Source organism: Panthera onca, chromosome B3 (assembly GCF_046562875.1).
Source record: "Panthera onca isolate mPanOnc1 chromosome B3, mPanOnc1 haplotype 2, whole genome shotgun sequence".
NCBI classification, from domain to species: domain Eukaryota; kingdom Metazoa; phylum Chordata; class Mammalia; order Carnivora; family Felidae; genus Panthera; species Panthera onca.
Window position 1 is genome coordinate 112,204,383 of NC_138344.1, and position 14,422 is coordinate 112,218,804.

At 33.3% G+C, this 14,422-nt stretch overlaps 1 protein-coding gene across 15 annotated transcripts in view; it reads left to right on the plus strand.

Moving 5' to 3' along the window:
* Positions 1–14,422, plus strand: part of GPHN (gephyrin) — a 621,678-nt gene that overhangs the window by 387,279 nt on the left and 219,977 nt on the right. For 8 of the 15 annotated variants that reach the window (XM_078448108.2, XM_078448105.2, XM_078448106.2 and 5 more), the window contains one exon: positions 1,158–1,265. The exons of the other annotated variants lie outside the window; for them this stretch is intronic. In XM_078448108.2, coding sequence (XP_078304234.1) covers positions 1,158–1,265 — 108 coding nt within the window. The remainder of the gene's footprint in view (positions 1–1,157; positions 1,266–14,422) is intronic. 15 annotated transcript variants of the gene reach the window in all.

A 14,422-nucleotide genomic window follows, 5' to 3' on the forward strand; every position in this document is an offset into this window, starting at 1 on the left:
GACTCGTTGAAAGCACTGAAGTTTGTTCTCAGTTGTGAGGCATTAAAAATATTGCTGTTACCTATTGAAGTATAGCTGTAATGATAAACAATGTGACATTTTAAGAACTCTCCAGAAATGTCATTTTTGTGATCATATTAAATATATAATATTTTTATATTTAAAACATCAAATATTCACAAATTCATAAAGGAGCAGCAAACTGAAGGTAAGAGACCTTAGATAATTTTAAAATTAGTTGAGAAAGGTTAATAAAGATTTTTTTAAAGACAGAGTTTTTCAGCAATTAACACTTATTTAAATATTTCTTGACCCAAATTACCCAAGTACTACAGAGAGGAAATAAGATACAATGTATTTGCATTTTTTACTTAATAAAGTAATATTATTAGAATAGTACCAAAGTATTACAGATTCTCTGTGGGCAATTCTGGTAGTAAATAGAGTACCATGTGGTACTTGGATAAATTTAGTCACCTTAGTCATAGAACATCATCTACATTATTATTCATATTTAGTATAATCCACCCAATATGCTTTAAAATCTTCAGAAAGTAACATATCACTTCTGAGAATAATGATTGTTCATTGAAAGCATAAAGATTAAAAACCTAATCTTACTATATGAAGTAATTCCTAAAGTTTCAAGAGTCATCCAGGTATTTTGGTTATGAACATAACTTGAGGGGATTTTTGACAACACATAAATTGTAAAGGATCATAGAGATCTTTTTAAGGTATCCTTTTACACCACCAGTAAGTGGTTCTTTCACTGAAGACCAAATGACTTTGTCTCCACATCTATTCAGTGGTCCATTAAGTCTTTACTTAAGACTAGTAAGTAGTTATGTTGTATGTGATTTTTGCTTTGTTTTGTTTCATTTTGTTTTTATGGAACTGATTAAATAGGTACATTTTTAAATCATTGTATCTTCTCTTTTACTCTTAATTAAAAGAGTAAAAAGTGCCGTCAATTTCCATCTTAAGAAAAAGCTTACAACATTTGAAGTCTAAGCTGATATTGTCATTCTACATTTGAGAATTTTTGGCATTTCATTGTTTCATTTGTTTTCACCTTTTCCTTTCCAGTCATTTTGCTTGTATAGTTTCATGTTTTCCTGTCACTGTACTCATAGTTGTTATGTGTTGTGCATTAGAAGCATCCATTCTACACCAGTCCAGCTGTTATCATGGCACACGGTGAGCAGCCCATTCCTGGTCTCATCAATTATTCCCATCATGCAACAGACAGTACAGATGAACGGGTAAGACAATAGGCTTTTGCGTTAATGATTTTGCAAGCATACGGCCTACCTCCTATCCTTGGAGATAGGTATAACATTTTATGGAAGATGTGTTTTATTCTGAAGGATCTTCAGCATACTTTTTTCTAAAAGTGTAAGTGCCACTGAGCATATTCCATCAAGGAATTTAATAGAGTTTCTCCTGTACCTAAAATACTCTAATATCATTAAGATTCTGTCATATGTGACAAAGAGCATTTATCACACAACCCCAAGAAATTCATTGCTCAGAAATTATTATTTTCCTTTAGTAATTTTATCAAATACCTTTAAATAAATTACCTGGCTCAATTAAGATAAGCCATTAAAAGGATCACTTTAAGTCTTAAAAATCCAAACAAATTGGTCAAACTAATGTTTAATTAACCTCGCTTTTTGCCTCATGATTTTTCTCCTGATTTTCTTTTCCTTCATTATGTTCTCATTAATACCATTTAGAGATGTGAGTCTTGATACAATTTCTGAGATCACTAATCTTCAAATAAAAGCTTAGAAGGATACATTATCACTTGTTTTAGTCACTGTCTATACTATAGTTTGTAAAAAGCTCCAGGCCAGAAAAGATTAAACTGTTAAGTATAGCTAACTATTAAAAAAAAATTAAAATAAAAACCTTAAAAATTTTTTTAAAAATAAATAAATACAGTATAACTAAACAGTAATAATTTAGACCATGGATGTTCAAAAAAAATCTATCTCAGTCACTAATATGGATATAAAATGAGAGGGGGAAAAAATGAAGAAAATAAAAAGTAATAAAGTGAAATTTGGCTTAAAATCCTTAGGGAGATCCAATTAAAAATGGACAGAAGACGTGAACAGACATTTATGGAACATTATTCAGCCATGAAAAAGAATGAAATCTTGCCATTTGCAGTGATGTGGATGGAGCTATAAAGTATAATCCTGAGTGAAATAAGTCAGAGAAAGACAAATACCATGTGATTTCACTCTCATGTGAAATTCAGGAAACAAAACAAATGAACAAAAGAAAAAATAGAATTCTGTTGGCATTCAGGATTTACCTGTGGTTGTGACAAAAAGATACCTGTGGGCTTAAGCAAGTGCTTGAAAGTGTACTCCTCCAGCAGTGTGGTTTATCTGGTCCTATTAGTTGAATTCATTGGGCATATTGGTGGATGATCTCTCAAACTGTTAAAGAAGGGGCCTCCGGGTGGCTTAGTCAGTTAAGCGTCTGACTTAAGCTCAGGTCATGATTTTGCAGTTCATGAGTTCAAGCCCCACATTGGCCTCCGTGCTGACAGCTGGGAGCCTGGAGCCTCCTTTGGATTCTGTGTCTCCCTCTCTCTCTGCCCCTCCCGGCTCATGCTCTGTCTCTCTCTCAAAAATGAATAAACATTTTTAAAAACAATTTTTAATTTAAAACTTTTTAAAAAATATTTATTCTTGAGAGATAGAGACAGAGCATGAGCAAGGGAGGGGCAAAAAGAGAGAGACACACAAAATCTGAAGCAGGCTCCAGGCTCCGAGCTGTCAGCACAGATCTGATGCAGAGCTGGAACCCATGGACCTCCAGATCATGACCTGAGTCGTGGTTGGATGCCTAACCAACTGAGCAACCTAGGCTTCCCTTAATTTAAAACTGTCAATGAATAATTTTTAAAGTTAAAATCATAACTTTATTACAAATACTAAATGAATACATATCAATGGTGTTATTTTATTAATTAATTATTGAAGGAACCAGAAAGGTATTACAACTGGTTCACAGGAAAACTCAAAGGACACAAATATGTAAACATTAAGAACTAAATGAATGGAAATGAAATTTACAAATAGATGCAACACTTTAGTTGTTATCTGCAAAGCAGCCCATTGCACTTCTCTTGTATAAAAGAATCATTTGGACAAAAACCAGTTACATTACTATTTTCTGCAAGTTTGAGTTATAAGATAGCTGAAAGACTGGACAGTGGACATAATCCAGAATGGTCCACTACACAGGACACCTAATATTTTTGTCCATTTTAAAGTATTTCACAATTTTTCTTGACCTGTGAAAGGAATACAAAGATGCATGGATGTTTACAAAAGAAAATAAAATTTTTACTCAAGACGTCCATGGATCTAATGTGCTTTAAAAATGACTGTTGATTTTCTCAAATTTTCGATTAAAAACACCAACAACTGGGGCGCCTGGGTGGCTTGGTCGGTTAAGCTTCCGACTTCAGCTCAGGTCATGATCTCACGGTCTGTGAGTTCGAGCCCCGCGTCGGGCTCTGTGCTGACAGCTCAGAGCCTGGAGCCTGTTTCAGATTCTGTGTTTCCCTCTCTCTCTGCTCCTCCCCCGTTCATGCTCTGTCTCTCTCTGTCTCAAAAATAAAAAAAAAAAAAATAAAAAAAAAATAAAAACACCAACAAGTGCTTATAACACTGCTGTTGTTTGTAAAGGGGTGACTTGTTAGGATGCCAATTGTTTTTTTCTAGCATTGACCTTTGAGTAATATTGTGACCCAATTATGTATCTATGTGTTAGGAATAAGTAATGATTATTTGGGCTAATGTATGTTTTTATAAGTTTTACATTAAGCTAACTATTATTATCATAAAATAAGTAGAAAGCTATATTAAAATAAACTACAAAGACCTTTTTCATATTTGGGAAGCAATATGCATTGTGCTTTATGAAACAGCATGAATTTTGGCATCATATATTTTCAGATCCATCGGTTAGTAGCTCTATGACATTGGGTGTAGTGCTTCTCCTTTCTAAGCCCCAGTCTTCTCTAAAATAGGAAGAACAATGATATTAACATCATGATTACTTAATGACTAAGTTGTGAATATTCAAATAGGAAAATGGATATAAAAGCACTTAATTCAGTGTCTGAATAAAAGTAAGCATTCATTATTTTAGGGAGTCAACCACCTCACTGATACCAACTCAGCTTTCAGATGCTACTTACACATTTCTCTCTTCATACCTCCTCTTTCCTTTGCCCAGTTGAACAATCCTTTCTTTTTCCTTCTTATTCTACCTTTAGATATCATTTAAGGCCTAATAAGTGGTTCTTATATTTTTATAGGTGGTGACCTCCTTTGGAAATGTGATTACTGTGGCCTCCCCTCTCCAAGGGGCTATGCACACAAATGCTGAGCTTAGTTGCAAGGCCTATCCCTTAGATTAAGTATTCTTGTGCCACAACAAACAACAGGTGTTGGTGAGGGTGTGGAAAAAGGGGAACCCTCTTGCACTGTTGGTGAGAGTGTGAACTAGTACAGCTACTCTGGAAAACAGTATGGAGGTTCCTCAAAAAGTTAAAAATAGAACTACCCTACAATCCATCAGTCTCACTACTCGGTATTTACCCAAAGATATAAAACTGCTGATTTGAAGGGATACATTCACTCCAATGTTTATAGCAGCATTATCTACAATAGCCACACTATGGAAACAGCTGAAATGTCCAATGACTGATGAATGGATAAAGTCGATGTGATATGTATGTGTGTATATATATTATGTGAAGCAAAACAAGTCAGAAAAAGACAAGTTTCATATGATTTCACTTGTAGAATTTAAGAAACAAAACAAACAAGCAAAGGGGAGGAAAAAGAAAGATGCAAACCAAGAACAGGCTCTTAAAACTATAGAGAACAAACTGATGTGAGTGGAGCAATGGGTTACATAGGTGAGGGGATGAAGGAGTGCATTTGTGATGAACACCGGTTGCTATATGAAACTGTTGAATCACTGTCTTGTACACCTGAAATTAATATTACACTGTATGTTAACTAATGAATTTAAATAAAAACTTAATAAAAATAAATAAAAATTCTAAAAAATTCTTGTGCCAGCTAAAATCCAGCCTCCTCCCTAAAGCTTTTCATAGATCTAATCTATATTTATCTTTCCTTTCCTTTTGTATTACGTTCACTCACCAAATATTTATCTCGACACTAATATGCATATATCACTCTGTTGGATGCTGTGAGTTTTTACATGATTATATATGATTTGGGCCCTGCCCTTGAGGAACTCACAGTATAGTACAAGAGAATATATTCTTAAATGAACTAGTTTTATAAGTATATCATAACTGTTTAGTGTTCTCATGAGGTACAAAACTAGTCCAAATTTTATTCTAGAAAATTCTATGAGATTTATCAGTGGCTATTTTGAAACTACTTGGCATGATGAATTCCCAGAGAACAATCTGGTCTAATCCACCATCATCTTTCATCTCAAGTTATTTCAGTGGCTAGTCTCATCAGTTCCACCTTTGCCTCTCTTCAGTTTACTCTTCCTCTCAAAGCCAAGTCCACTTTTTAAAGCATGAAGTAAATCATGTCACTTTTCTACTGGTAACTTTCAATGGATTCTTGTTCCATACAGAATAAAACTAAAACTCCTTGACTTGTTCTGCTAGATTCTACTTGATCTGGCTCTCTCCAACTTTTCTAGGCCTTTCTCTTAGCATTCTTCTCCCTTTCCTCATTGCTCACTAAGCTTCATCAAGCTTTTTCTTGCCCTGGGAAATGTTCTGTCTCCACTACCTAAAACGTTCTTAACCCCACTCTTTGCCTGGCTGACTTCTATTTATTTTTTATGTTTCATTGTAAGTATCTCTTTCTCATAGAAAGACCTGATCTGCCTCCTCCAGTCTAAATTATTCTTACAGTTACTTTCTCTTATAGCATCTAATACTTTTCCTTTATAGCACTTATCACAATTTACAATTGTGTACTTATTCATGTGTTTGATACCTGTATATGTAGTCTCTAAGGTCCATAAGGACAAGTATCACATCTCTTAGTTTATATGATTGATCTATACAACATACAGCACAGCTTGGAACATATTATACACTGTATAAATATTTGTTAAATATGTTCCATGAGACTGTCCATTAACTAAGTTTACAAGACAGATATAAAAAACCAAGATATGGTTATCAATGCCCATGATGTGTAAGGACTCTTCCATGAAACAGATAATCAGCATATTCTTTCCCTGTAGTAAGCCAATATATTAAGTGACTATAGTAATGATGATGAGATAACTTTTTTTAAATTATTTTAATGTTTATTTTTTGAGAGAGAAAGATAGAGGTTGAGCAGGGGAGGGGCAGAGAGAGAGGTAGACACAGAATCCGAAGCAGGCTCCAGGCTCTGAGCTGTTGGCACAGAGCCTGATGCGGGGCTTGAACTCACGAACTGTGAGTGAGATCATGACCTGAGCTGACGTCAGACGCTTAACCAACTGAGCCACCCAGGCGCCCCAAGAAGGTAATTTTTTAATGCTATGTAGCAGATAGTATTTTGAGTGGTTTATATAAACTATCAGAAATTGATACTTAAATGCAGGTATCAGCAAGATAATACTTTTTATTTTCTTGGAACACAAGTTCATATGGCAAAACAAATTTTCATACAGACTCTGATTAATACCATTGAGAACAACAAAAATTCTGAATAATTTCAAACAACATGAGAATAATTTTAATAAGTATAAATAGTCCTTATAAAGAAATAAAATCATAAAGATTTAAAATTTTACACTTATAAAAAATATGTTATAGTCGACCTCATGTTCACTAGACAAAATCATAAAGTGTGGCTTTTCTTTGTAAATATGAATCATAATTCTTTTGTATTTTTTGTCATTAATTTTAATCTAAATGCAGGTCTTCACATTTATTCTTGTTAAATTTTGTTTTGCTACATGTATCTGATCAATCTAGCCTAAGAAGATCTTTTTTTAAATCGGTATCTGCCATATTACCTGTATTTTCTAGCTCTGTTACCGGCATATATGTTAATCATGCTTTCATTGAAGTTACTGATAGAACTTTTTTTAGGATAGGCCATTTTGCATGCTAACAGAAACCCTACTGGTTATTTGTATGTGTATATGTTAACCAGCTAACATATATGTCTCTTCTAGCCATCAAAACCCACTTTCTTTGTCTGTCTTGTCCACAGGAATTTTATGAATGACTTGTCAAATGCCTTACTGAACAGGATACACTAATTTGATAGTTCTGTGCCTTAGTAAAATTTTTATAACACTTAATCATAGCCACTAAAATAACATTATCAGAAGCTCTAGAAAGATACATGATATATATTTTCTGAAAATCTATTTTGTATTCATATGTAATCTATTTTTACTATAAATTCAGATCTTATATTGCATATTTGGATGTCTAGTTGGATTTTTAGAAAATACAACCTACCCAGAGCTCCTGGCTGGCTCAGGCACAGGAGCATGCAACCCTTGATCTCAGGGTTGTGAGTTTGAGCCCCATGTTGGGTATAGAGGTTACTAAAAGAATAAATAAAAACTTTAAAAACAACAAAAAAAGGAAAATACAGCCTACCTTGAAGGTCTTTAAACAGAAGTTACCAGGAAAGGAGGGTACACATGATGGAGCTAACCACCAAGCTGGACAGTGACTCTAAAAGCACTGCTACAGAGATTGACAAATTGTAGCTATGGAAGCCGTAACCCTTCATACATGCCTGCTTTGGGAAAAACTAGCTCCAATTATTATAAATTTGCTCACTGCCTACCCAAAATTAAATCCAAACATCTTCCTATTGATTAGTTTTCTAACTTTTCTGTAAATTTAAACATTTTTTCAATACAAAATTTTAAGTGGTAAAAATAATGATTCAAGGGGCACTGTATACTCACTTATGAATTTCCTTGACATCAAAATACAAGTTTATGTGTTTATTCTATTAGTATTCTTACTGGCACTTTAAAAGACCACAGAGTTCAAAAAGAGAAGTGATACTTCGGTTACATGTTCTGAGTTTGATATTGTAACTCCATTTTTACTTTTACAAGTATTCACCCAGTCAAATTAATAGACCAGAAAAACAACATAGATTGAAAGAATTAGCACGGTTCCTTAAAAAAAACTATGCATTCTCATTACAATTTCCCTTAAAGGGGAAAATTCTGTTGTTTAATAATCGACATTCAAAATTACATAGCATACCTGCAAAAGGTTTGAGATCAACTGGGACTAATTGTTTCCTCCATGCTCTCAGTTGCATAAGACAATAAGAATACAGATTATTCTCTAAAAGTGAAGGAATGTTATTTCCTTCGGAAGTGATTTGCCATTTCTTTTTCTCATTTGTGCTGACTTAACCCACTATAAATTCTGCTTACTCTAGGTGGATCCTCACTACTCCTTGGCAAGCCTTGGGTTCATCTCTTATTGACTCCTTCATACACATTGATGAATTGCAATTTTCAGAGCTTAACCTTTTTTCACCTCCTCCTTTTCCCCATTCTCTTCTCTTGCTTCTTGTTTTATTAAAATAAAGACCATCAAGGCTAAACATCTGTCCCTCTGCTTAAATTATTTTTTCTGAGTTAATTCTTCATTCTATTCCTTCTGTCTCAAAGAGAGCTTATAATTCTTAAAAGTTAGTGGCTGCTTCTACTTCTTTATTATTAAGGAAATAATTATTATCAAGACATTATTAAGTATGCAAGACATTGTGTTCATTCTTTTACTTCTCCCTAACTGTTGACTGTGTAGACCAGGTCTTAATTTTGAAATAATCCCTTTTGTGGATTTTATTAGTAAAAAATCTATAATTGTACAAAATACATGAATACATTCTTATTAAAAATGAAAAATGAAAAAAATAAAAATTAAACAGATGATTAACACCCATTTGAACTATCCCCTCATCTTTTTATTTGCTTTCATGCTGCCCCAGAAGTAATCACTTTTTTTAAAAATCAGAGGGTTACCTTTCAAAACTTTTTTATACTTTTCTATACAAACATAGTAAATACAATCCTAGTAGTTTCTAAGTGGTGTGTGTGTGTGTGTGTGTGTGTGTGTGTGTGTGTTAAATTAAGAAAGGAAGAGAGAAACTTGACAAACTGCTTCTAAAATACATATAGAATAAATGCAAAGGCCAAAAATAACCAAGATACTCTTGAATAAGGAAAAGAACCAAGTGGAAAGTCCTGCCTTATTAATATCAAGATTTAAAATGATGTAATTAAAGTACTGCATCATTGGTGTAAAATTTAACAGACCATTGGAACAGAATTTAAGCCCCCCCAAACACCAACACACATATGGGCACATATGATAGTTTGTACTACATACTAGTGGAAAAAGTCTTTTTTCAATAAATGATGCTGCCACAATAGGCTGTCTGTGTCAAAAAAAAAAAAAAAAATGTTGTTCACCTATCTCATAAAGTATACAAAAATCAATTCTAAGATTACTGGAGACCTAAATATGAAAGGCAAAACTATAAAACTTGTAGAATGTTGTAGGACAACACTTTTTTTTATGCTGGATTAGGGAAGGATTCCTTTTAAAAATACTTGAAATAAAATTCACATAACATAAAATTCACCATTTTGACCATTTGAAAGTGTATAGTTCACTGACTTTTAGTACATTCACAGTGTTGTGCAACCATCAGCTCTATTTAATTCCAGGATATTTTATCACTTCCCCCCCATAAATCCCATACCAATTAAGCAGTCACTCCCCATAACTTCTTTCCCCACCTCTGGCACCTACTAATTTGCTTTCTATCTCTATGGGTTTGACTACTCTGGACATTACATACAAACGGAATCATATAATATGTGGCTTTTTATGTCTGGCTGGTTTTGCTTAACATCATGTTTTCAACGTTCATCTATGTTGTTGCATATATTAGGACTCCTTTTTATGGCTGCACAATATTCCATTATGTAGATATACTACATGTTATGTAGCCATTGATCAATTGATGGACATTTGGGTTGGTTCCACCTTTTGGTTATTAAAATAATGTTGTTATGAACATATGTGTACAAGTTTTTGTTTGAACACCACTTTTCAATTCTCTTGCATGTACACCTAGGAATAGAATTGTTGAGTCATGTGATAATTCTGTTTAACTTTTTGAGGAACCACACAAACTGTTGTCTACTGAGATCTATCATTTTACATACCCAGCAGTGGTGGATGAGGTTTCTAGTTGTTCTACATGCTCAACAACATTTGTTATTTTCCTTAAAGAAAAAAAAAAAAAAAACTATAGCCATTGAGTGGGTGTGAAGTGGTATTTCATTGTGGTTTGGATTTGCATTTCTCTAATGACTAATGATGAGCAGCTTTTATTGTTGTTTATTGGCCATTTGTATATCTTTTTAGAAGACTGGTCTATTCAAGTCTTTTGCCTCTTTTAAAAAATGAGGTTGTTTTTAAAGACATCTGGGTGGCTCAGTCCATTAAGCTTCTGACTCCATGATCCGCGGTTTGTGTGTTTGAACTCCCCTGTGGGGCTCTGCACTGATGGTGTGGATCCTGCTTGGGATTCTGTCTTTCCCTCTCTCTGCCCCTCCCTGTTCATGCTCTCTGTCTCAAAATAAATAAATAAAAACTAAAAAAATGAGGTTGTTTTTAAATGGATTGTCTTCTGTTGTTGAGTTGTAAGTGTTCTTTACATATTTTGGGTACTAGACCGTTAGCAGATCATTTGCAAATGTTTCCTCCCATTCTATAGATCATCTTTTCTACTTTTATCAGTAATGCCCTTTTATACAAAGAAGTTTTTAATTTTGATGAAATCTTTTGTAAATTTTCTTTGTTTCCAATACTTTTGATAGCATATCTAAGAATCTATTACCAAATAGAAGGTAATGAATACTTATTCCTATGTTTTCTTCTAAGCATGTTTGTCATTTTAGCTCTTATATTTAGGGCTTTCATTGATTTTGAAATAATTTTTGTATGTGGTATGAGATAAGGATCCAACTTCATTTTTTTGAATGTGGATATCCAGTTGTTCTGACACAATTTATTGAAAAAACTATTCTTTCTATTAACCTTAAGTGTAACAGGGTTTATTTCTGAACTCTGAATTCTATGCCATTGATTTATATGTTTATCCTTATGCCAGGATTACACTGTTTTGAATACTGTACATTTTAAGTAAGTTTTCAAACGAGAAAGTGTGCATCCTCCAACTTTCTTTTTCAAGATTATTTTGGCTACAGGGAGACCTTAAGTTTCCATATGAATTTTGAGATGGGTTTTTCTATTTTTGCAAAAAAAAAAAAATCTGTTGGGATTTTTTAGGGTTCATATTGAATCTGGGGATCCCTTAAGGTAATATTGCCATGTTTACAATATACATCTTTCCATTTCTTTATGTCTTTTTTTTTGTAATTTTCAGTGTACAAGTCCTGCACCTCCTTAATTAAATTTATTCCTTAATTTTTTATTCCCTTTGATGCTATTGTAAATGAGATTTCTTTTATTGAAATTTTAAAAAATTTTTCAGTGTTAGTATACAAAAATACAACCAATTTTTGTGAGTTCCTCATGTATCCTGCAACTTTGCTGAATTTATTGGCTTTAATAGTTCTTTCTGTGGGTTAAAGGATTTTGTATGTATAACATTATGCCCTCTGTGAAGAAGTTTTATTTCTTCTTCCCAATTTGGATAGCTTTTATTTCTTTTCTTGTCTAATTTCCCTGGCTAGAACTTCCAGTACAATGTTGAAAAGAAGTGGTGAATGAAGACATCCTTCATCTTGATCTTAGGAGGAAGCTTTCAGTCTTTTATCTAAAAGTAGGATATTAACTATGGGTTTTTCATAGATGCCCTTTATCAGATTGGGGAAGTTGCCTTCTATTTATATCTATTTTTCTGAATGTTTTTATCATGAAAGGGTGTTCAGTTTTGTCAAATGCTTTCTCTACATCAATTGAGATTATCTTGTGGATTTTTTTCCTTATTCTATTAATGTGTTGTAGTATACTGATTATATTTCTAATGTTGAACCACACTTGCACTTATGGAATAAATACCACTTGGTCATGGTATGTAATCATTTTAATATGCTGTTGGATTCAGTTTCTAGTGTCTTATTTAAGAGTTTACATCTATATTCATAAAGAATATTGGTCTATAGTATTATTTTCCTGTGATGTCTTCATTTGTCTTTGATATGAAGGTAATTGTGGCCATGTGAAATGATTTGAGAAGTGTTTCCTCCTCTTCAGTTTTGTGGAAGAGTTTGTAAAGAATTTGTGTTAATTAGTTTTTAAACATTTGATAAAACTCTTTAGTAAGGCCATCTGGCCCTGAGTTTTTCCTTATTGGAAGTTTTTTTTTATTAACTCATACTTGTTATATGTCTACTCCAGATTTTCTACTTCGTGTATCAGTTTTCATAATTTCTATGTTTCTAAGAATTTTTTCATTTCATCTGGGTTATCTAATTGTTGGCATACAATTATTTATAGTGTTATAATTCTTTTTATTTCCTTGTGATTAATAGTAATGTCCCCACATTCATTCCTGCTTTTAGTAATATGAATTTTCTTTTTTTTCTCAGTCTAGATTAAAATTTGTCAATTCTGTTGTTCTTTCCAAAGAACGAACTTTGGTTTTGTTGATTATTTCACTGTCTTTTTGTTCTCTATTTTATTTATCTTTACTATACTTATTATTAGTTCTTCTCTTTAGGTTTAGTTTGCTCTCTTTTTAGTTCTTTAAGGTGTAAGGTTAGAGTATTGATTTGAAATCTTTATTTTTAAAGTAGATGTTTGCAACTATAAACTTCTCTCTGAGCACTACTGTTGCTGTACTCATAAGTTTTGGTATGTTGTGTCTTCATTTTCATTTATGTGAAAATATTGTGATTTCCTTTGTGATTTTTTCCTCGACTCATAGTTAAGAATGTGTTTAAATTGGGGGCACCTGGGTGGCTCAGTTGGTTAAGTGTCCCTCTCTTGGTTTCTGCTCAGGTCATGATCTCTCAGTTTGTAAGTTAGAGCACCCCATCAGGCTCTGTGCTGACAGTGCAGAGCCTGCTTGGGATTCCCTGTCTCTCTGTCTCTCTCTCCCCCTCTCCCCCCACCTCTCTCCCTCTCCCCCCACCCCACTCTCTCCTCCCACCCTACTCTCTCCCCCTCCCCCTCTTATGCACAGTCTCCCGCTCCCTCTCAAAATAAATAAAGTTAAAAAAAGAATGTTTAATTTCCACATATTTGTAAATTTCCCAATTTATTTCTATATTGGTTTCTACTTACTTTTCATTATGGTTAGAGAAGATACATTGTATGATTTCAGTATTTAATGGGACATATTTTGTGGCTTAACATTTAGTCTACTTGGAAAATGTTCCTTGTTCACTTGAGAAAAAATGTGTATTTTACTGTTATCAGATAGATTTTTTCCTCTGTATTGTTGCTGATTTATAACGTTGGTCAAATCTTCTGTTTTACTTGTTGCATCTTCTGACGAGTTGTTCCAACCATTTATTGAAAGTGGAACATTGAAGTCTCTCAGTATTATTGTTAAACTTTTTCACCAATACTATTAGTTTTTGCTTCATATACTTTGGGGCTCTCATTAGGTGTGGATATGTTTATAATTCTTATATTTTATGATGGATTGACCTTTTTTATCATTATTTCACGTTTTTGTCTCTTGTAACAGTTTTTATCTTAAAGTCCATTTTGTCTGATATTATTATAGCCATTCTAGCTATGTTTTTTCTTTTTTTTTTTTTTTTCATTCTAGCTCTCTTTTGGTTACCATTTGCATAAGATAAATTTTCCCATTCTTTTACCTTCAACCTATTTGTGTCTTTGGATCTAAAATATGTACTGTACTTAGATAATGTTTTTTTAATCCATTCTGTTAGTCTCTACCTTTTATTTGGGTAGTTTAATCCACTTACATTTAACATAATTACTGATAAGGTAAGGTGTTTTTTTTTTTTTTCCAGTTTGTTGTTTTCTATATATCTTATTATTTTTATGCCTCATTTTTTTCATTACTTCCTTCATTTTTGAATAATGGTATTTTCTAGGGGCACCTGGGTGGCTCAGTTGGTCAAGCGTCCAGCTTCAGCTCAGGTCATGATCTCACAGTTCATGAGTTCAATCCCCACATCAGGCTCTGTGCTGACAGCTCCTAGTCTGGAGCCTGCTTCAGATTCTGTGTCTCCTTCTGTCTGCCTTTCCCTCGCTCTCTCTGTCTCTCTCTCTCTCTCTCTCTCTCTCTCTCTGTCTCAAAAATAAACATTAAAAACAAGTTACTGGATATTTTCTAGTGTGTCATTTTGATTTTTCTCTCATTTCTTTTGGCAAATATTCTTT